The sequence below is a fragment of the Pangasianodon hypophthalmus genome, chromosome 6 (genome assembly GCF_027358585.1).
Source record: "Pangasianodon hypophthalmus isolate fPanHyp1 chromosome 6, fPanHyp1.pri, whole genome shotgun sequence".
Taxonomy (NCBI): Eukaryota; Metazoa; Chordata; class Actinopteri; order Siluriformes; family Pangasiidae; genus Pangasianodon; species Pangasianodon hypophthalmus.
The window spans coordinates 23976439-23997519 of NC_069715.1; the positions used below are offsets into that span (position 1 = coordinate 23976439).

The 21081-nt window shown below is 37.4% G+C and overlaps 1 protein-coding gene across 3 annotated transcripts; it reads left to right on the top strand.

Moving 5' to 3' along the window:
* The first annotated feature begins 889 nt into the window (after nt 1-889).
* On the top strand, nt 890-20473 carry wt1b (WT1 transcription factor b). Of its 3 annotated transcripts, none has more exons than XM_026914406.3 (9): nt 890-1599; nt 5821-5931; nt 7919-8009; nt 11682-11753; nt 14837-14939; nt 16289-16436; nt 18486-18575; nt 19679-19762; nt 19903-20473. In XM_026914406.3, the coding sequence occupies exons 1-9, from the start codon at nt 1212-1214 to the stop codon at nt 20022-20024; spliced, it is 1209 nt and encodes a 402-aa protein (XP_026770207.2). In that variant the 5' UTR covers nt 890-1211; the 3' UTR covers nt 20025-20473. The 3 variants fall into 3 exon arrangements, with proteins under 3 accessions (XP_026770207.2, XP_026770206.2, XP_026770205.2); XM_026914405.3 differs by having other exon boundaries at nt 5824-5931; nt 19679-19771; XM_026914404.3 differs by having other exon boundaries at nt 891-1599; nt 19679-19771.
* The last annotated feature ends 608 nt before the right edge of the window (nt 20474-21081 follow it).

Below are 21081 nucleotides of genomic sequence, written 5' to 3' on the forward strand. Positions count from 1 at the left end.
TTTTCCCATGAAGCTGAATCACGTCACTGACAAATGACACCTGGACAAAGTTGCGGAAGTTGCAAAGAAATACATTATAAACAGAAAATGATTACTAAGATGTAATTTAAAACAACAGTACAGTTCTTAAGGAAGAGTCCTGTTCTGTGAGTTCATGTCTTGTCATGGTCAATAATTAACCAGAAATACCAATTACCATTACTGTAAATGGCAGTGATTTAGCCCAAAATGTAAATAATATACTTTTTCTTTTTTTCTTTCAAAGCTTTGACATTTCTGGTGTGTACTCTCTATATTCTTACATAGAATTATACCAAAGATATTTGTAATATTATATATTGTAAAATATTTATATCAAACTTGCTGACTTTGATGGTTGTAAAAAAAAAAAAAAAAAAAAATCTAATTATTAATGAAAACCAGATGGCCTTCAAAAGAAATGGGAAGTGAAAAAGAGGAAACTGTGAAAGTTACAGCTATTGTAGTAGATTTTCATCATAATATATTTTATGTTTTTCACAGATTTAGTGTGTACAGTTCAATTGTTCTTTTTTCCCAATGTTGCTATAACTTTCAGTATTAGCTTGTATTCCCGTTAGAAATGTTTCAAGGTTTCAACACAGCAGTGAAGCCTGCAGAGATCATTGTAGGCGAAGGTTTCACTATTAATATTAGTAATTACCTGTCATACAAGGCCTACAATCCTAATAAACACTATTTATTTTATTTTATTTTAGTGGCAATTAACCACACACCCCCACCCCCACAGACACATTAATCATGACATTAGTCAGGTCACAGAAAGTGCTGTCCAGAGGAATGACTAAAGCTAATGAAGTGCTCATCATTTCTCCTTTAACTCCTCCTCCAGGGTTGTTTTACATCCGACTCACACAGACAAGCTCCAGACACTGTTAGAAAGGATCGGGGTGATTCCTATCTCACCCACTCTGACTCCTTGTGCCTCCTCAAACCCTTTTCCATCGCACGAACCTCACTACTGAAGAACCAGATCAGGAAGAACCAGCACTCTGAAGTGCTCACTATGTTGGACTTTGATTTATAGTGCATCTCTGTGGACTTGTGCAGATCTTCAAATTTGTTTGTAGGAAAATATTTCTGTGATTTTTTTTCTTTCATAGAGATTTCTGAAAGGTTATCAAGGGAAATTTCTGCCCATTCGTGTTTTGCTCTTGAATCAATTGTTCTAAATGCTGACCGAGTCGTGTGGGCTGATGGGATCGGATGTGCGAGATCTGACTCCCCTCATGCCTGCCGTACCCACGCTACCACCTCTTCCAGGGCCTAACAGCGGAGCTCCTCAGTGGGGTCCGATTGTCGACTTCCACCCTGGCTCTCCATACGGAGCTCTGCCCTCACACTCGTTCATCAAGCAGGAGCCTGGCTGGGGGTCAGTGGACACCCATGATGACCCTCACTGTACCCTGGGTGCCTTCACTGTGCACTTTTCAGGGCAGTTGACTGGAGGCTGCAGGTACGGAGCCTTCACTGAGCCATCGTCCGGACAGAACAGGGGGTTCGGCAGCACCCCGTATCTGAGCGGCTGTGCTGAAAATCCTCCAATCCCAAGGAGTCAGAGTAAGTGAGCTTCAATGATCTACTTGTGTGATTTTTTGCCTTAGAGGAAGCGTTTGCCAGGTCCTTCAAAAAACTCGTGCAGATCTCCAACAGGATACAGGGCACCATTTTCGTATCTCGCTCGCGAGTCATTTAGTAAATAGTAGTATCAGCATTTACTACTGAGTCAGTAGTAAATACCGAGCAAGTTGTTGGGGAGTTGATATTGTAAATCCTACAGGTAAACTAGATAAATGTAAAGGAACTAATCATGGCATTCAAAAATGGCATGTTGAAATTAGCACTTTAACTCTTACTCTAGTAAGAGTAACCCTTACTCTAGTATTTAACTCTTACACAATTTCAAGGAAGAAGAAATATCAGTTTATTTCACTGTCCAGATGTTATATTTCATAGATCTGGATGTTATAATTCTATAATCACTCTGTCTACTTTTAAACCTGTATTATCTTCAAATACACTGAAGGATTGAATACTGATTCCACCATCAGTAATATTACTTTAATTTATGCTAATACAGATGGAGTAACATGGAATGTTGATATTTACTGCTTTTTGGTTGAGAAAATTTTAATTCTGATTCTGAAAAGCAATTTATAAGTGCGATATTTGTACACATTAAAACAAAAATAAAACATTGCTGAAATGGTGATATCAGGTTTCCTTAAGAATAACGGCAATGATAGATGATCCCCACTTTCCCGAAAGCATTGCAGTGTTAGAAATTTGTTGCCTAAGAGTGTGTGTGTTTAAACGAGTCAATCTCTCTATGATTTCACTGTGAACTTCCACTGACCTTTAATCAGAGGCTACGAATAAATCTCATGACAAGGGCCATGGACTACAGAACAAACGTTCACACTCCCTCACCACTCTATATCTTGCTATATTGTTACTTTATGTCACACATATAGTATATACTGTATCACTGAGCATTAATGATTAATATGCAGACTGAGATGACTGAGATATCAGGATCAAACCCCTGTGCAGGGACTGTTAATGATTTCTAGGTCCCAAATATTTCATTTGTGATTTATAAATGTAGTTAAAAGCTACTCTGCGGATGTGTACTGGAGTCAGAAGTAGTACAGGCTACTTGTGGGATAGGAGCTACTACAGGACACACACTGCAATATAATGCAAATATGGGTTTAATTAGTAAGGAATAAAAACAGTAGGGCTTGCTTTTATAGGAAAATAATAAGTGGCCCAACATGAAGCAAAGCTGATTTTACTATAACAGCAAACCCCAAATACCACAGCAATTCACAATTTATTTATTTATTTTTTAAATGGCATACTTTTTTTTTTTTTTTTTTTTTTTTTAATCCATTTAATGTTGTGGAATGTCTGGAACAAGTTACCATTATCACTTTCAATATAACAGCTATAAACGATCATTTCCACATCAGTCTCTTTCTTCTTTCTCTTTAAGCTGACAATAAAAAAAAATACAAATTAACTAAGAAACTACAAATTACAGTGCCTTCTGTCCTGAAGACTTTCTCCACAGTAGAAAACGTTGGAGGTACAGCTTTACCTCTAAGCATCTTATTTCAGTTTATTCCATGTGAAATAAACTTACAGAAAACGTCACCCAAGCACTGTTTATATGTTTCTTTTTTTTAAATAACAACATAAAAAATGTGTTTCTGACCAATCAGATTCAATAATTCAGCAGCACTGTGGTATAAATTAGTTTAACTTTATTAATTCAAAGGACTTATGGATGGTTCCACATTCCCACACCCTTAGAACACAATATTTGCTTAATCATTTGCATTGCTTTCCAGGTACATATGGGATAATAAGCCTTAGGGTTTGGAAATATAAATTTGCATAATGCATAGAGATAATGCACAGAGGCACATGAAATATATAATATATATACATAGTTCTGAAGTGTCAAGTTTATTTATGAAGCCCCAAAGCAGGGATTTAGAGGCCCTTAACTATCGCCACCTGTGCAGCTTTAGATCTTCCATAAAGACGAGGAAAATACTTCCACAAAAAACCTTAGGAGAAACAGTTAAAGGAAGAATCCTCTTCCATGTAGCTTGGGCATGCACCAAGTGACAAAAGCAGGGATAAACAACAGAAGAGCAAGTCCATATCTAATCAACATAGAGTGTTATTTTGATTAGCGTTAGTGTGTATGTGTATTTGTATGTAGCTGAAAATGACAAGTTGTGCATTTTGTGATGTTGTACCAGTGAAAGTGAAACTAGTCATTTTAATTGCAAGTAATCTATTTTATATAGAGTATTGAGCAAAAAACTGATGAGTAAATATGGCGTATATATAAGGAATAACGACTGGGTTGTGAAGTTATAGGAAAATAATAAACTGTGGGGTCATGTGATGCAGCCCGACATGGTTTATTCCTCTTATAACACAATAATTTCTCAAAGATTGCATTGTTTTATTTATTAAAGAATGACACTTTGCTTGTTTTATCCATTTATAGTTACATTGTTCTGTGAAACAAATTAGTTCCTGTTCTCACTTATGTTATTGCAGCTATAAACATTTGCTCCCTCACCAGCCTCTCTTTTCTCTCTCTCTTGAACCCTCTGTTCTGTGTCTGAAAACTTAAAGGAACAGCTTAAAAGGAAAAAAAAAAGTGTTACAAAGTGCTGTCACTGGAGACTCCTTCCAAAAATGCTACACATTTCCTCACAGAAAACTTCATCATAACATGAATTAAATGTTTTTTTTTAATCCATATATGTGGAGCGTCTGCCATACATGCCTCTGTGTAAGTTGTTAAAATAGAAAGGATAATGTATTAGACAAGAACATTAATATAAACCTGCGATTTGCCTTGCAGCTGGAACTAATATCAGAACTGCTACTACAGAAAATTGATACAATAGATTGCAATGGAGGGTTGAAAACTTGAAAACTTATGTTGTAAACTAACTATCTCTTAAAAGTTGCACAATATTATTACAATTAATATTGAGATACAATACAATACACCCTATACAATAATATACAATTAATATACAATATCAAGATGTAATATTGTGTGATTGTGAAACAAATGGAAAAGAGCTTCAACGGGTTTCTGACACTGTATGATAAACTGTTATCTATATAAAGCTGCAGCCATCTTGAAGCCAGAGTCACTTTGGTAGCACATAATTTGGTGAGACTCTGGGCAAGCATCAGACTCAAGCAGGAAGTAAAACCAAATTGTACATTAGAAGTGATTTAGATGAGTATATTGGCCCAAGTGGACATGGATTTTTAATTTTTAATACTGACTCATTTTTCTATTTTCTGAATTGTACAAACTGACATTACGGAGTCAGCTGCTGTCTTTTGACCAAAGTGTATAATGAATTAGACATTAGACAGTTTTAAACATTCCCTACTTGCTGCCAATGTTAGCCCTGTAGCTCCAGTTCAAAATGAAAGAAGCTTCAAACTTCAAACAAGAGAGCAGATCAACTACATTTAACACTGGTAAATTTTATTATATACCACAATACCACAGCGCTGCTGAATGCTCAAGTCTTATTGGTCAGAAGGTGTTGATTCATTTTCGATAACAGCAACCGTGACAGTAGTTCCTGCTGCGAGGTTTATCTTAATGCTCTCATTCTAATACATGATCATATTTGAACAAATGCATTATTGTTCATATGGAGTTTGATAAGATATCATTGTGCAGAGTACGAGTACAGAGCCAATGAAATGCAGTTTTTCTACATATCTCAGCTTGCTACAAACCTGGGGTCAGAGCACAGGGTCAGCCATGATATGGCACCCCTGGAGCAGATGTGGTTAAGGGCCTTGCTCAAGTGCCCAACAGCAGCAGTAACCCTTAACCGTTCAGCCATTACTGCCCCATTTATGATATATGTTTTCTGTGATGAGACGTTTATGAGACGTTTAACATTTTTGGAAGGAGTCAGGAGTTCAGACAATCTGCATGAACGAATAAAAACTATGACATCATTTTTTGATTAATAAAAAAATGAATCATTGGCAAATTCCTGTGGTGTAAGAGCAAAACACACTTTGGGACTTGCTGGAAATTTTTACTGCAAAATCACTCCACCCCATAGTTGATTCTTTTCCTATAACAGCATGCCCCATTGTGTTTTATTCCTGACATGGCTCAACTGTTCCTATAAGGCTTTAGAAATATAACACAACAGCACTGAGATTATAAGGCTAACTCTTTCTCTCTCACTTGTTCTAATACAGCAGATGTGGATGGAGCGCTAAGTTTTCCCCACACTCCTGTTCACCACTCGCCACCCTTTCCTTGTTCTCACCCTTTCAAACATGAGGACGCTTTGTCACAGTCAACAGTGGGTAAGGACACCTTACACATAAACACACCCATCCACACACACACACACACACACACACACACACACACAGAAACAGCCTTGCAACAGAATGAGACATTGCATACATTTTAAAACCACCATTATTATATATTTTACTACACTATATATGACAAGAAACATACAGGAATCTTTGGGGGAAAAAATGAACTTCAAATCATTGTGAGGTTAAAATGCAGAAGGACTTTTAATGCCATTGCAGTAAATATAGTAAGTGTTCCCTGTTTTTCTTTTCATTATCTGCCTCCACTGTGGTTTTAGGCATTGCCATGGTCGAAACTTCAAGGAATAGTTTTAAATCTACTTTTTATTAAGCACTGACACTGGTGACTCCTTCCATGAATGTTAATTAAACATCTCCTATTCGCTTTTCGTTATTAAATACCAACACTTTTCTTAAATCCATTTATTAAATCATGTTTATTTGTGGGGTTTATTTAAATCCAGTCTATTAATCCATTAACTATAGTCTAGATTATGCAAGTCCCTGTGATGGAGCTGTTACTATAAAAACAATAAAGTATCAGAACAAATGCATTAATATTAACGTGTAATTTGAATTAAAATTGGAACCATTGTCAGAGCTGCAGTTATAGAAATCAAAACCTTCTGACCAATCAGAATCGGCTGAGGTATAATAAGAAGTGGGCTATGGTATAATAAGTCTGGTCTGGTAGGCTTAAAATCCTACAAGTGTTCTGATATATTTTCTTTCATATGGCAGTTGAATTCATTCAAACTACCTTACAAATGAGGGTGAATACATTCCAATTATAGAGCCAAGCAGTCGAAGGTTAAGAGTCAGACGGTGCTAATCATTAGCACAGAATCTTAACAACATGGTATCAAAACTAATTCTGTCCGATAAGTATCACCTTTCAGTGTAAATAGGTGATCAATCCTCCTCCTCAGTGGAGAAACTGGAGCAGACTGTAGTAAAGGCTAGAAGAATGTGCAATCTTGCCAGGGGACCTATTTTTACCCCCTTAGTGCTGGTAAATTTAAAGGACCTAATCCTCTTTTAGTTCTTACTGCTTGATACAGAAATCCATGTGAGTGCTTTATGGGCTTGGAGAGCACGGGGACTGTTTGGATAACTGGAGTGAGGAAAAGGCCACACTTCAATATCTACTCCCTGAAGAAAAAATCTGTTAGTCCTCCTGTACAGCGTAAACAGGAAAATAGGAGTAGGATTGTGGAAGTATGAGAGCTTTTTTTAATCTGAACATAGTCATAGTCAGAAAATTAAATTCACACAACTTTCCACGTTCATCTGAGTAGCTACCATGCGATGGAGGTCTCACTCAGAATCTTGGTTAGTAATTTGAATGCTTCAGACAATGTTGTTAGGAACCATACCAAACCATTTAAGTTCAAAGTGGAACTACATTTTGATCTGCATAACTTCCATCTCTCCAGTAGAATCCCGGCTTCAAAAGGTGTAACAAATATAGGAACAAAGGAACAAATATACTGTATTGATGAGGGTCTGAAGAATACTAATTGCTCTAAAAGAACTTATTCTGGTTGTCTAAGATGGCTGCCCCTTGCAATTTTCAGCTAGACAGTTAAGTTTGTAGATAACAGTAAGTCATAGCGTGTCCTAAATCACATTAGCGTGGTGTAGTGCAAAAAAAAAAATAAATAAATGGGTACACTTGCATTACTGTTATCTACTTTAATCTTGTATCACCAGTGCAAAAATAAATAAAGCAACCTGAAGAGGTTTTTGGTTAATTTGGGGAAAATTTGTGTAAAACGTTTCCCTTAACAACTCATATGTTTAGGTGGGAATGGAAGTTGATTCACAAACTGTGACTAATTAAAGCATATTCAAACAGTAATGAAGACAATGCAGTGAAAATAATAAATAGCACTGATATCCTTTATACTACAAAGAGGAATGGTACATATGGAATAATTGATTTTTTTTTTTCCTTTCTTTTTCGTAGATGAGCAGCAGTACCTGGCCCCGCCCCCTGTCTATGGTTGCCACACCCCCAACGACAGCCAGACTCTGCTTTTACGAAACAGCTACAACAGGTACAGCAGCTGTCCTTTTTCCTCCTGCTTACTTGGACTCGCATTTAAAGTTATTTTTATTCCTTTACCTAATCTGACAGCATTTTCTGTGCTGATGGCTGATTCTTCCACTGTGTGACTCAGAAATCCAATGTAAGCCTGCAGGGAGCCATGCTGTCTGTGTAAAGGTTAAGAGCTGCACAGCAGCCCTCAGCAGGCCAAAATACACTCAATGTGATCTACAGTCTGTTTCCTCTGAATTCCTCTTCCCTGCCTGGCCATCCCCAGAGAGAAAAGAACTGGGGTAAATCAGAGGTCGAGGACAGAAGTTGAGGCCTAGAAAAGGAAATTATGGGGATATGATGAGTGTAGGGGACATGGCACAAGAACAGGGGAGAACTAATTGGAATGGCAGGACAACAAATTAGAGGACAGACTGGAAAAGTGCAATAAAGTACAGTGTCTTGAATAAGTATTTACCCCCCTTGAACTTTTCAATATTTTGTAGTGTTACAATCTAGAACTGAAATGGAATTAATTGGGATTATATGTAAACGAACAGCATCATGCAAAACCAAAGAGTTTGGGACAAAATTCAGGGGAAAAGTATCACTCAGGGTTTGGTTATAAAAATATCACAAATTTTGAACATCCACCATTTTGTTCAATATTAAAAAATATAATGTAATCCCAATTCATTTCATTTCAGTTACAGGTTGTAACACTACAAACTGTGGAACAGTTCAAGTGGTGAATACGTATGCAAAACATTGTATATGTAGTCGCAATAATTTACCACTAGAAGCTCAGAGATGAGAGTGCATTCTTGGAATAATGTTCTCATGATGTTTGGAGAAAAGGGAGATAGTGGAGAACCCAAAATATCAGAACTAGAGTAGATAAGACTCGATGATGCCGCCTCGCCTTCCTGTAGTGCTGCTGCGTGTTGAGCCAATTCCCCCAAAGCACTTTGCTATGATAAACCCATGATCCAAAGGAGCTAAAACAGAGAGTACAACTCTTACTCATCCCCACAAGTATGCGAAAGATATTAAGCATTATAGACATACAATTATCACTAACATCAAAAACATCACTAATATGACTGTTACTGCTGGAAAGTGCATTTCTAGTATGTAACATCAAGGCCAGTGGTTAATAATACAGCAGTTTAAAAATAGCAAGTTATGAGTTTCTTAAACAAACAGCTCCACAGATAAGGGTGTAAAAATTTCGATAACACTCAGTGTTTGTGGTTTGCTTTTCATTTTTTGTTTGTGGGCAGGGGCTACAGGGGCTACAAAACAATGAAAGTCAAACCTAAGCTGATTGATGAGACTATGATGGCTATTTAGAGTGAACTTGAACAAAGCCCTGAACCCTCAACTACTCAGCTTTAAGCCTGGATTGTATCCTCCTTTGCTTGTAAGTCCACTCGCATTAAAAGCACCTGCAAAGTGTAACTGTAGAATATACAGACAGGTGAGAAATTTAAGAAAAAAACAGTGGCTCTGTTATGCTGCTCAGATCCATGCTTGGATTAGAGCCTGCCACTTTGGAAAAAAAGCATCTTCCAAACTTTGAATTTGATTTTTTCTTGGTTTTCATTGTTAAAGTGAAACATTACAGCTGTTCCCTCACACTCTATAACTCTAGCTACACTCACAAATTCATTAGCTACTTGACCACAGACTAAGCGCTTCATGCCGGTTAATTCAGCCTCTTTCCCCCACAACGCCTCCCTGCTGTCAGCGCTTTCATGACGTTACACGATTACAACACTGTACCAGGCACGCTGACTCTCCAGACCTCTGCAGTTCTGCTGTCATTGATCAGATATGAGAGTGAGAGCGCCTCACTGCTCCTGAGGACGCTAATCTGGCATGTAAGCACGTAGCAGACTAGAAACCACACAGCAGCTCCTGCGCTTTTCTTGTAGAAACTGTTCATTCACTGCATTTACACAGGAGAAAATTTAATGCATATGCAACAACATTTAGCACAAACAGCATAGTAGATACCTAAAAATGTGACTATAAAACAAAATGCTAATTCTTTGGCTGACTTTTGCTAGCATTCAGTGCTCAGAGAGAGATGAGAAAGTAGATATAATTGTTACTGTTGCCATTAAGCTAAGCCTTGTTACTCTAACTAATATTTACAGCATTGATACTGTAATGTTTGTTTAAAGTAATGGCACATTGGACTATATATTATATTACACTATATTATATTATATTAAATTATATTATATTAGATTAGATTAGATTATATGAAGTGCTCCACTTCACCTCAGCAGCTTTTCTTGCTAGATAACTTTTTCTAGCTAAGTATTGAATGTATTAGCTGTTGTCCTTGATTGATGGTTTAGGTGCAAGACGTAACAAGAGTCTAGCTTGTTATCAGTCAGAGCATCCGGTTTTCAGTAGAAAGTTGGCTATAATTTATATTTAAGTTTCAACAGCCAGTTATATGGTGATCTATTTAAACTAGCAGGTTGTTCAGTAGCTAACTTGAGGCTAACAGATTTCCTGCCAGGTCTCCTGTGTAGCTTTACTCCTGATTGAATCTTTTAATACTACTCAAGATTGGTTTGGATTAACTTCAGTTAAAGTTGCTGGATTAAAGTGACTGTCCAGTTAATGGATGTAAATATTAAACATTACCAGTAGCAGACACACTCATTCATTTGCCCACTTTTTTTCTGCTAGTTTTCCTGCCCCTAACAACACAAACACACACACACACACACACACACACACACACAATTCCCAGGGAGTGTTACTACACAAAGCCTTAATACAGTACAAGAGGTGCGCAATGACACTCTCCTGAGAAAGAAAGATAATTTTTTTTAATTGACTTATACCACAGCGCTGTTGAATTCTTGAATCTGATTGGTCAGAACGTGTTGATTAATTTTCTAGAATAGCAGCTCTGTAATTCAAATCACAGGTTTATATTAATGTGCTCCTTCTAGCACATTATTGTTTCTATAGTAACAACACATTCACAGCAACTTGTATAGTGGACACTTTACATAATCTAAGGCTAATAATAAGTGGATGTAAAAAAAAGTTATCTTAAAAAAAGAAAGTATAATCATTGATATGCTGAAGCTTTCTGTAAAGAGACTTTTATTTAACATTAATGGAGTCTCAGTTGTCAGACTGTAATGGTTAGTACGTTTTCACCTCTGTTTTCAAGACAGAAGACTTTGCATTTTCTGGCAACATCACGTTTTTTTTTTTGTCTAGAGAAGGAAAGACTGCTTATAACTGCTATAATGTAAGTGATAATAAGAACTAACTTGTCTCATGGACATTCGAGAACATTAAATGCAACTATAAATGGATAAAAATTATGACATGTTCATAATATTCGGTAATTAATTAAAAATTGTAATCACAGGCAAATTGCTGTGGCATAGTGGGAATAAAACACTTTGGGTTATGTTGTTATAGAAAATATAACCTTCGGGGTTGTTTATAACTATAATATAACAGTATGACATGTAATAGTTTATTCCTTGCTTCAAAGTGAGTCAGATTCTGATCTGATCTGGCTCAGGAATTGAATTTGAAGGGTCAGGTTCATGACTTGACAGTCCTGGGATTTGGACTCCCAACCTTCCAATCACCTTCCAATCTTTCTCTTTGTTTTTACACTGCGGTTTATTTTGTTCTCTGGCAGTGATAATCTGTACCAAATGACGGAATGTGTGACCTGGAACCCGGTCAACAGTCTGGCCTCCACCATCAAGAGGTATGACATTTCTCAGATCACTTCGCACTATTGTTCATAGTGTTTTTTTTCTTTTCTTTTGAACTATAATTCAGAGGCATTGTTTATACAAGAAGTGGTGCAGTGAGTATAAAAGGGGGATCTTCAATCCCTCTGACCTGGCCTGAGATGAGTTATTCTGGCAACAGATAGCCTCTACTCTGGGTTATCATCAAAGACCTGGACTCAGTTTCATATCAGCACACAGCTGCAGGGATTCACGTAGTGCTGAAAAGAGAGCTGACAAAATCAACAGGCCAAAGTAGAAGGAGGTTTAGAAAGCCAAAGTGATTCAGTTGAGTTTATTACGAATACAGTTATGACCTGCTGGCTCAGCCTTAGTCATTCATAACTTTTCATATTAGTTAGCTTGTGCTAGGGATGGAATGGTACACTGTCAAGAAAAGTTACAGGGCAAAAATTAATCTTTTTGTCTTTTTTGGTTGTCAGAATTGAGCCACAGTGACATCTGATAAGCCTTTCATGTTAGCAGTAGTAACAAAAGTAATTTAAATAATTTAAAAATCCATAAAATGGAGTCATAGTCATTTTGTGGTAGCAAAAGTAGATTAGCAACACTGCCTAATTCCTAAAAGAAATGCAAATTCAATGAACAGCACTAGGAAGTCTGGAAGTGTGCTCCCTCCCTTCCTGAGAGCACAGGGCCATTCTGTTTGCTCTCTTTTTAGCCTGTTGTAGTGGGAGACACTTCCTGTGAGCGGTTTCAGTTATAGAACACTGACCTTGACCATGGACTCGGAAAAGACACAAAAGAAAGACAGACAGGGGGAACACATAGATAGTGGGTCTGGTTAAGTATGTGTGTGTAAGGGGGAGGCAATAAGATGTGGGTCAGAGCACAGAGAGTGAAGAAAAGTCTGGCCATACTTTGTTTTTCACTGTCCAGTGTCCCAGATTAAAAGGGGTGTGATTTAGAGTGTGTTTTAGAGGCACTGCCATCCTGCTTAACATCTAGAAAAACTTCACAGAATGAAATCAATGCTTAACTTGCACTGGTGAAAGGGAGGTGGAGACAGAAGGGGGTCATGCTTTTGCTCAGTCAACCAGTTCAGAGAAGATAAAGTATCTTGACGCGGGTGTGGTGGAATGCAGTGTGATGGGCGAGGGTGGGTTCGGGGTGTGACTACAGCAGCGTGTGTGTATATTAGAGTGTGATGCAAAGCAGAATATTTATGCTCATCCAGATCCTCACCATGTCCCCACTCCCTCTCTTTGCCATGAGCAGTGAGGTGTTTGTCTGTGCAGAAAGATGGATAGATAGTCTAAGGGATGACTGGCTTAGTGTTAGCTGATAGCGTAGCCTGAGATGTTAAGCTAACAGGACAAAGAAAGCTTTATGGAGCCTTAGCAGTTCATCGGGTGCTACCCACACATCCTGACCCTGAACTTTATCAGTGCTGTGAACATTCATACACTCAGACGGCATTCTTCATACCACACATACCAACCAGTGTTTTCTGGAGGAAATAAGATTATTTAGTATATCACTTCAGTAATTACTCAGAAAGAATTCTTTCTTTGCTTTTCATAATCTCCATTTCAATAGCCGAAACATGCTAATAGGGATATTTAACATATAATATAAATATGTTCTTATAGATATGTACTTATTTCAAATGCTATGCTTTTTTTCAATAACTGTACAACTAAAACTCTATTTGATTGAAAAAACTAGAAGTATATTTAAAATAAAATACTTACAATATACAATCACCTTCCACTTTATTAGGAACACCTGCACCCTTGGCTGATTAGATAACCCCTGCAGCTATGTAATCAGCCAATCATGTGGCAGCAGCACAATGCATAAAATCATGCAGATAGAGGTCAAGAGCTTCAGTTAATGTTCATATCACACAACAGAATGAGGAAAGTGTGATCTCTGTGACTTTGACTGTGGCATGGATGTTGATACCAGATGGGCTTATTTGATTATTTCTGAAACTGTTGATCTCCTGTGATTTTCACACACAACAGTCTCTAGAGTTTACATATAATGGTGTGAAAAACAAAAAACATTGAGTGAGCAACAGTTCTGTGGGTGGAAACGCCTTGTTGATCAGAGAGGTCAGAGGAGAATGGCCAGACTGTAATCTTCTAATCTTCAACTTTCCAGTTTCGGTGAGTCTGTGCCCACGATAGCCTCAGATTCAGATAACACAATGGTTGAAAAGAGTGCTTATTTGAGTTACTATAGACTTCCTGTCAGCTCAGACCAGTCTGGTCATTCTCCTCTCACCTCTCTCATCAACAAGGTCTTTCAGCTTGCAGACCCTCCGCTCACAGGATGTTTTTTGTTTTTCGCACCATTCCCTGTAAACTTTAGAGACTGTTGTGTGTGAAAATCAGGAGATCAGCAGTTTGTGAAATATTCAAACCAGCCCATCTGGCACCAACAACCATGCCATGGTTAAAGTCACAGAGATCACTTTTTTCAGTGATCTCTGTGACTTTAATGTTTGATATGAACATTAACTGAAGTTCTTGACGTGTAACTGCATGATTTTAGGCATTGTCCTGCTGCCACATGATTGGCCGATTGGATATCTGCATAAATGTGCAGGTTTATAGGTGCTCTTTATAAAGTGGATGGTGAATGTATTATGACTAAACTAATACCAATTGAGGCTCAAAGCAAACTGTTTGTTTAATCACTTTCTCACAAATTAAAAAAAAGCAAAGTAAAATTGAAAAACACAATATTCTTACTGAACTGAAGTGAATTAAGTGCCTTGTTCCCTACAAACAGTACCTATTAGGGTACATAATCTACTGTGGAACTGCCTCAGTGAGCTGAATGTTCTCCATTATGCCTTTGGACATGACTACAAAACGGAAATTGTAAATATATACCATATCCACTATATGGCTATTCTGTATGTGTGGCGGCCTGGGATAAGTAGACTTTTAAACCATAGAGTACATTTGCCCTTCTGGGTGGGCTGTAACTTTAATAACACACTGTCTTGTAGTTTTGAGAAAGGAGTTTCGTCATGATGAGTAAACCTGCACCCTTCTGTGTCTTCTCTGCTGATGTGTTGCAGTCCAAGTACGGGGTTTGAGAGCGAGCCCACAGCAGCTGTTGCTCCTGTGATGTACAGTGCTCAGTATCACATACACACACATGGCGTGTTCCGAGGAATTCAGGTGGGTGCACATACATACATACAGCCACAATTAAACAGGTTCACCTAAAGGTCACCACCCCCACCCACCACATTCCGGGCAGAGTTTGTGAGGCCAAGGCCAGGTCAACGTGCATGTTTGATTAGTCAGGCCTGACCCGTGCTGTGTCGCTGTCTGGATCAGTGCCTGTGTGCTGCAGGAAAGAAGGCATTAACCGGAAGCAAACACAGACTTGTCAGTATGGTGGATACTATAGATCAGCTTTCTCTGGCTCCATTTCTGCGCTGAAACATTTTTCTGAGAAAACAAATGTCTCAAAGATTCCTAAAAGAATTGATGTTTTTAGCTTCTTCTCACTTTGTGTCTCTTTTTAAAGCTGAATTGCTTGAGCCTGTTCACACCTAAATTGTCTCTGGTGCATTTTTAGTCTCCTGTCTCATGTAACAGGTACCATCCATTTTCAAGATTTGTTTCAGGCAAAATGTCACCTCATCCACAGTGTTCTTTCACTTTTTTAACACTTGTTGCCTTTTTTTTTGCCTTGAGTAAACCAGAAACCCATCGAAATTCATTCAGATCACAGACACTTTTTGAAGGTGCAATAGTCAATATTTTTCATTTCTTACTAGTACAAATACTGTGGAAAATTATTTAGAAATGATTAAAAAAAGGTTTAATCCATTGTCTCAGAACAAGTGTATTACCTAGCTGACAAAAACCCAGTTTGGAAACCTGGCTCCAGGGTCAGTGAGTAAAAAAAAAATTAAAAAAAATCATTCAAATCTTCAAATGCACTCAGCTCTGCCCAGTTAATCGTTAGAGATCTAGGCTTCTACAAATCTTACCTAATGCACCTTTAAGTGGACTGTGTTGTATCTTTTGTTCTTGTAGCTGGCCAAATTCCACTGTCCTCACCTCCCATGTTGTATGTATGAGTGTTAGTTTTCCTCATAAATGGGAAGCACAAAGTTGTTCCCTTCAGAAGTACTAAAAGAACACAGCTGAGTCAGATATGGTGTGGATCAGACATTACACCCAAATGTCACGTGTGAACTCTGATCACTTTGAGGAGCACTTTAGTAATTTCTTTTTTCTAGTAGCAAGACTTAGCATTGATTTAATCTCTGTTAACATTGGTAGTTGTTACAACATAGTGAATAAAACGAGGAAAGGTATGGACAATGGACTCACACAGTCCTCACACAGATATTACTGCTTTAGAAAATCTACTTGTCCATCTTCAGAAGCTTTGACTGCTGATGAAGGATATTTGTCAAACACACTGAATTTGTCAGTTAGATATGTCTCTACATTTGTATGTTTACATTAGATACTGTTTTTAACCCGACGCCTGTCTCTCCCTCTTCCAGGACGTGAGGCGAGTACCGAGCATCACCCCCTCCATCGTGAGGTCGGCCGAGCCCAGTGAGAAACGCCCGTTCATGTGTTCGTACCCTGGCTGCAGCAAGAGATACTTCAAACTCTCACACCTGCAGATGCATGGAAGGAAACACACAGGTAAGAGACAGTAACATCCACTGTTCGAGAGGTATACACACTCTGACGTGCTTTTACCTGGGGGTGCCATGATACATAACCACAAAATAACAAGATGGACTGCTGATGTTCTGAAACAGTTTATTAACTACAACAACCATACGAAGTGTATTAATATTCTATGCATGGATAATAATACCATAATGCACCATTGTAACATTGAGAAAAAGTAAATCATGACCATATTCATGTATAATTTATCATCACAACTCTGGCAATACAGTGCATGATGTAACAAGGAATAAAACACAATGGGGCATGCTGTTAAAGAAAAATAATCAACAGTGAGATTATGTAGCTCGTCCACCATACAAGTCCCTGTAAATGGGTTTTTACTATAGAAACGATAATGTATCAAAAACAAAAAGTGCATAGACCTGTGATTTGAATTACAGGTGGAACTATTGTCAGAGCTGCTGTTATAGAAGTTTAATCAACACCTTCTGACCCATCAGATTAAAAAATATTAAACAACACTGTCTTAAATGAGTGCAGATCACACTCAATAAATGCACGGCACTGATTCCAGTAGCTGTCTATTATGTAAAAAAAAAATGCATCCAAATGCTTTTTTTTATATAGCAAATCAAATTCATTTAAATGATATTATTGTAAATAAGAAGTATATAAGATGTAACAGACTAAGTCATTGACTGTGACTAAAGTTCCTAACTGAAAGGATTACATAATTCCAGTAATATACTGTGATCATTTTTCAAAAATGATTTCTCAACCCTTAAGAGAAATAACATGGACATTCTTGAGTGAGTGGTAATTCATGTTTTGACATGTTTATCCAAACAATTCTTCGTTCCAACACTTATCCATAAAGGAAGCTGGCAAAACTAAAAATATAGTCCTCAATTCAGAATCTGGTTTCTCAGAACTGCTCATAACACTATGAATCAGACAGCAGAGTTTCCTAATCATGCAGTGTGAATACAGCAGATGTGTATACACACACACACACACACACACACACACTCAGGAACCAGAACTGCTGTTGTAACCACAGTGACATTAGTGAGCTGTCTCTTACCCAATTATTTAGAGCCACTCCCAGTACATATGTGTGTGTGTGTGTGTGTGCACTAAATACAAGCACTAAGCATTATTCACAAAATGGTAACTCCTACTTATGGGGAAAGTGCATTAAAGCCCTGCTTTTGAATGTGTCATTTTCTCAGTAAAATACTGATGGCTTAATAACTGGCTGACTCCCATCTTCTCTCCATTAATCACAGCTAGCTAGCTGGATATACACACCACGTCCATGCATGACATGATCTTTTCACTATCTAGCTAGATTTTGGACATTTCCTAATGTCAGCTAGCTAGCATTGTTTGAGTATATTGTCAAATGTTAGCTAGCTAACTTCCTTAAACACGTTCTCTAGCTAATGTCAGCTAGCTAGCTTTGTGTGGGTATATTGTCTAATCTTAGTTAGCTAATGTTCTTGGGTATGTTCTCTAGCTAATGCCAGCTAGCTAGCTTAGTTTTGTTTGGGTATATTGTTTAATCTTAGTTAGCTAATGTTCTTGGGTATGTTCTTTAGCTAATTCCAGCTAGCTAGCTTTGTTTGAGTATATTGCCTAAGGTTAGTTAACTAATGCCAGCTAGCTAGCTTAGTTTTGTTTAGCTATATTGTCTAATGTTAGTTAACTAACGCCAGCTAGCTTAGTTTTGCTGAGCTATAATGTCCAATATTAACTAGATACATTTCTTGGACACCTTTTTAAGCTCATAGCAGCTCTTGAACTTTGATTTAGCTAACTTTCCTGGGTGTGCTTTCTAGCAAATGCCAGCTCACTTTTCATTAAAAATTTGCTCTATATTTTCAGGAATAAACATTTACAGCTAACTAGCTAAGCCTGGTGTGGGATGTTTGTGGTTGTGAATCCTACAAGTTCAGCTTCAGTGCTGCCCCCATGTGGAAGCTATGTGCCAAATCCAGAGGCATTCTGAATATTTTGTGTAGTAATGATTCCTATACTTTATTGTGTGTTCAGGAGAGAAACCGTACCAGTGCGACTTCACAGACTGTGGCCGCAGATTCTCCAGATCAGACCAGTTAAAGAGACACCAACGCAGACACACAGGTCAGACGCCGGCCCTCTCTCTACTCACCCTGTATAAATCTTTCCTTTAATGCTATATACTCTTCACCTTTTTCCTCCATATCTTCAGTGCTTTATTATACAATGTGCAATGCTAACCCTAGCCTTCCCAGCGTACATATACATGCATTTACTGTTCCCTGATCCCTAATCTTATCAGAATCTGTAAGTTATGATCATTTGAAAACAAGATATTCAAGACAGTTTTTGGGTTTACAAAAATAAATATTACAAAAAGCTCTCATATTTCCCCTTCACTTTTTTCTTCATTGCTGCTTCAATTTGGGGCTAAAATTAATGAATGATCTTGACTGACCTGAAAGTTTCTAAGCAATTACTAGGTAGCTATTAGCAAGAAGGGTAGATTAAAGATTGCCGTTAGTGCCTGATGTAATGCTATGGACCCCTATGTGCTTTTTAAAAACATAAAAGGAAGGTGACAGTAAAATAGCGAGTGAAAAAAATCAGCAGGATTTTCCAGGTGCTGCAATTTAAGAATATTTTATCAGCCAAAATGTATTTCTGCTGACGAAGAGCCCATTTTTGTCATATAAAAACTAAGACTTTCCAGAATAGTCATCTTAAGCAGAGAATAGTCTGTCAAATAGCTGACCTCTAGGTTGACTATGTTCATGCTGAAATGTACAGCAGTGGGCATTTTTTGTCATATTTGGATTCATGAATATTTACATTTATATATTTTAATATAATATCTGGACAAGTACGAATAATTAAAAATGAATCAACATTATTATTATTATTATTATTATTATTATTTATGAAAAATGAACTGATTTCCTATTTTAGTTGCATGCCAGAAATAAAGAGCTGTTTCCATGCTTTCCGTATTTTCATCTTGAAAATGAAAACCAAATGAACACAATGACACAAACCATGTAAGCAGTCACAGTTTTGATTCCCTTCACTGTCAAGATATTTGGAAATTTATTAGACCTATAAAGTCAAGGACAATTAATAAAATAACAATATAATACATCAAGTCATTATCAACATAGCGGACAAGCACACTCTGAATAGTCTTTTTCTCTCTCAAGCTCTCCACATTTTCATTTCCCCCTCTTTAGGAGTAAAACCCTTTCAGTGTGAGACGTGTCAGAGAAAGTTCTCACGCTCGGACCACCTCAAGACCCACACTCGGACTCATACAGGTAAAACAAGTGCGTAATCCCCTTTTTGTCCTCATACTTTTCCAGTTTGAATTCAGATTCATTAGCAACAAGTCTTACGTAGCTTAGTACTAATTTATAAACTATTTTAATTATTCTCACTGTCCTTTTCTCTTTCTCAGGTGAGAAGCCGTTTACCTGTCGCTGGCCAAGCTGTCAGAAGAAGTTTGCTCGTTCAGACGAGCTTGTCAGACATCATAGCATGCATGAGAGGAACGTCACCAAACTGCAGTCGGCTCTCTGAGCTTCCAAAAACCTTACACATACAATCATTAACTAACTCATGGTGATGATTAAAACAGACATGCTGTACAGCATGATGACGGCAGTGCTCAAGACTGAACACCCAATTATTAACCTCATTAAACTGCTTTGGAATATACGAGTCCAGAAATAAAGTAAAAAAAAAAAATCTATAACGATAAACAAAAGGCTTTAAAGGCCTGAGTAAAGTCTTATAAGGAATATTTTAGATCATCTCATGTTGTAAATAACTCATGATTGCTTAGACACAATCTCTAAAATGGATGGGCTGGTTCACTTAAAATCATGATTGTTTCTGTTTCTTTACAAACATGCTTTCATTTTTATAAAAGGAAAATGCACTGTTCTATTTCTTTGTACATACTGTATGTTAATCTTTGACAGACTTTTAATATCCATATTTTGTATTAAAAAAGCTTCTTATACAAACATTGAAAATCCGTTCTGCATGTTTATGTTGCTGATGCTTCACAGATTGGGTCACGTGACCATGATACTAATAATGTCAGCAGATTTGACTGGAAAAATGGTGAAGACACATTTGCTGGATTTGGTTCAAATGAGTTTTGAAGAAGTTTATTAATAAATACTATATTAATTGTATAGTATGAGGCATCTTGTAATAGGACATGATGCCATTTTGTGTGCTCCATATTCCAATGCAGGTATTCATCCTAGCCCTTTACTGCATGGTGTTGTCATATGGCAACAATTAATTTATCTAATTAAAAAATTTATTTTTTGATAGGCACTAATACAAAAGTCATGGAAAATGCTGTGTCACAAAACGCTGTTTGCACTTCCTTTTCTGCAATCACATGGCATGGTGAAGGTCAACGGAGGGCTCTCAAAATCTGATTAATTTTTCAATATTTAGGAAAAATTACTTAAAGGAAAAAAATTTAAACACTATCTGAGATAAGTTAGCATTAATTTTTTGCCATTTAATCAAGTTTATATATTTTGATTATTTTGTTAAAACGTAAAGTGTAATTGTTGCCAACAGCATGCAGTAATGGAACTGTGATATGTGCACA

Excerpts from the sequence above, each read along its gene's own strand:
- wt1b (XM_026914404.3), top strand. The coding sequence starts at position 1,212 with ATGCTGACCGAGTCGTGTGGGCTGATGGGATCGGATGTGCGAGATCTG. Across the intron at positions 1,600-5,820 it reads TCCAATCCCAAGGAGTCAGA|CAGATGTGGATGGAGCGCTA; the intron begins GTAAGTGAGCTT and ends GTTCTAATACAG. Across the intron at positions 14,940-16,288 it reads GCGTGTTCCGAGGAATTCAG|GACGTGAGGCGAGTACCGAG; the intron begins GTGGGTGCACAT and ends TCCCTCTTCCAG.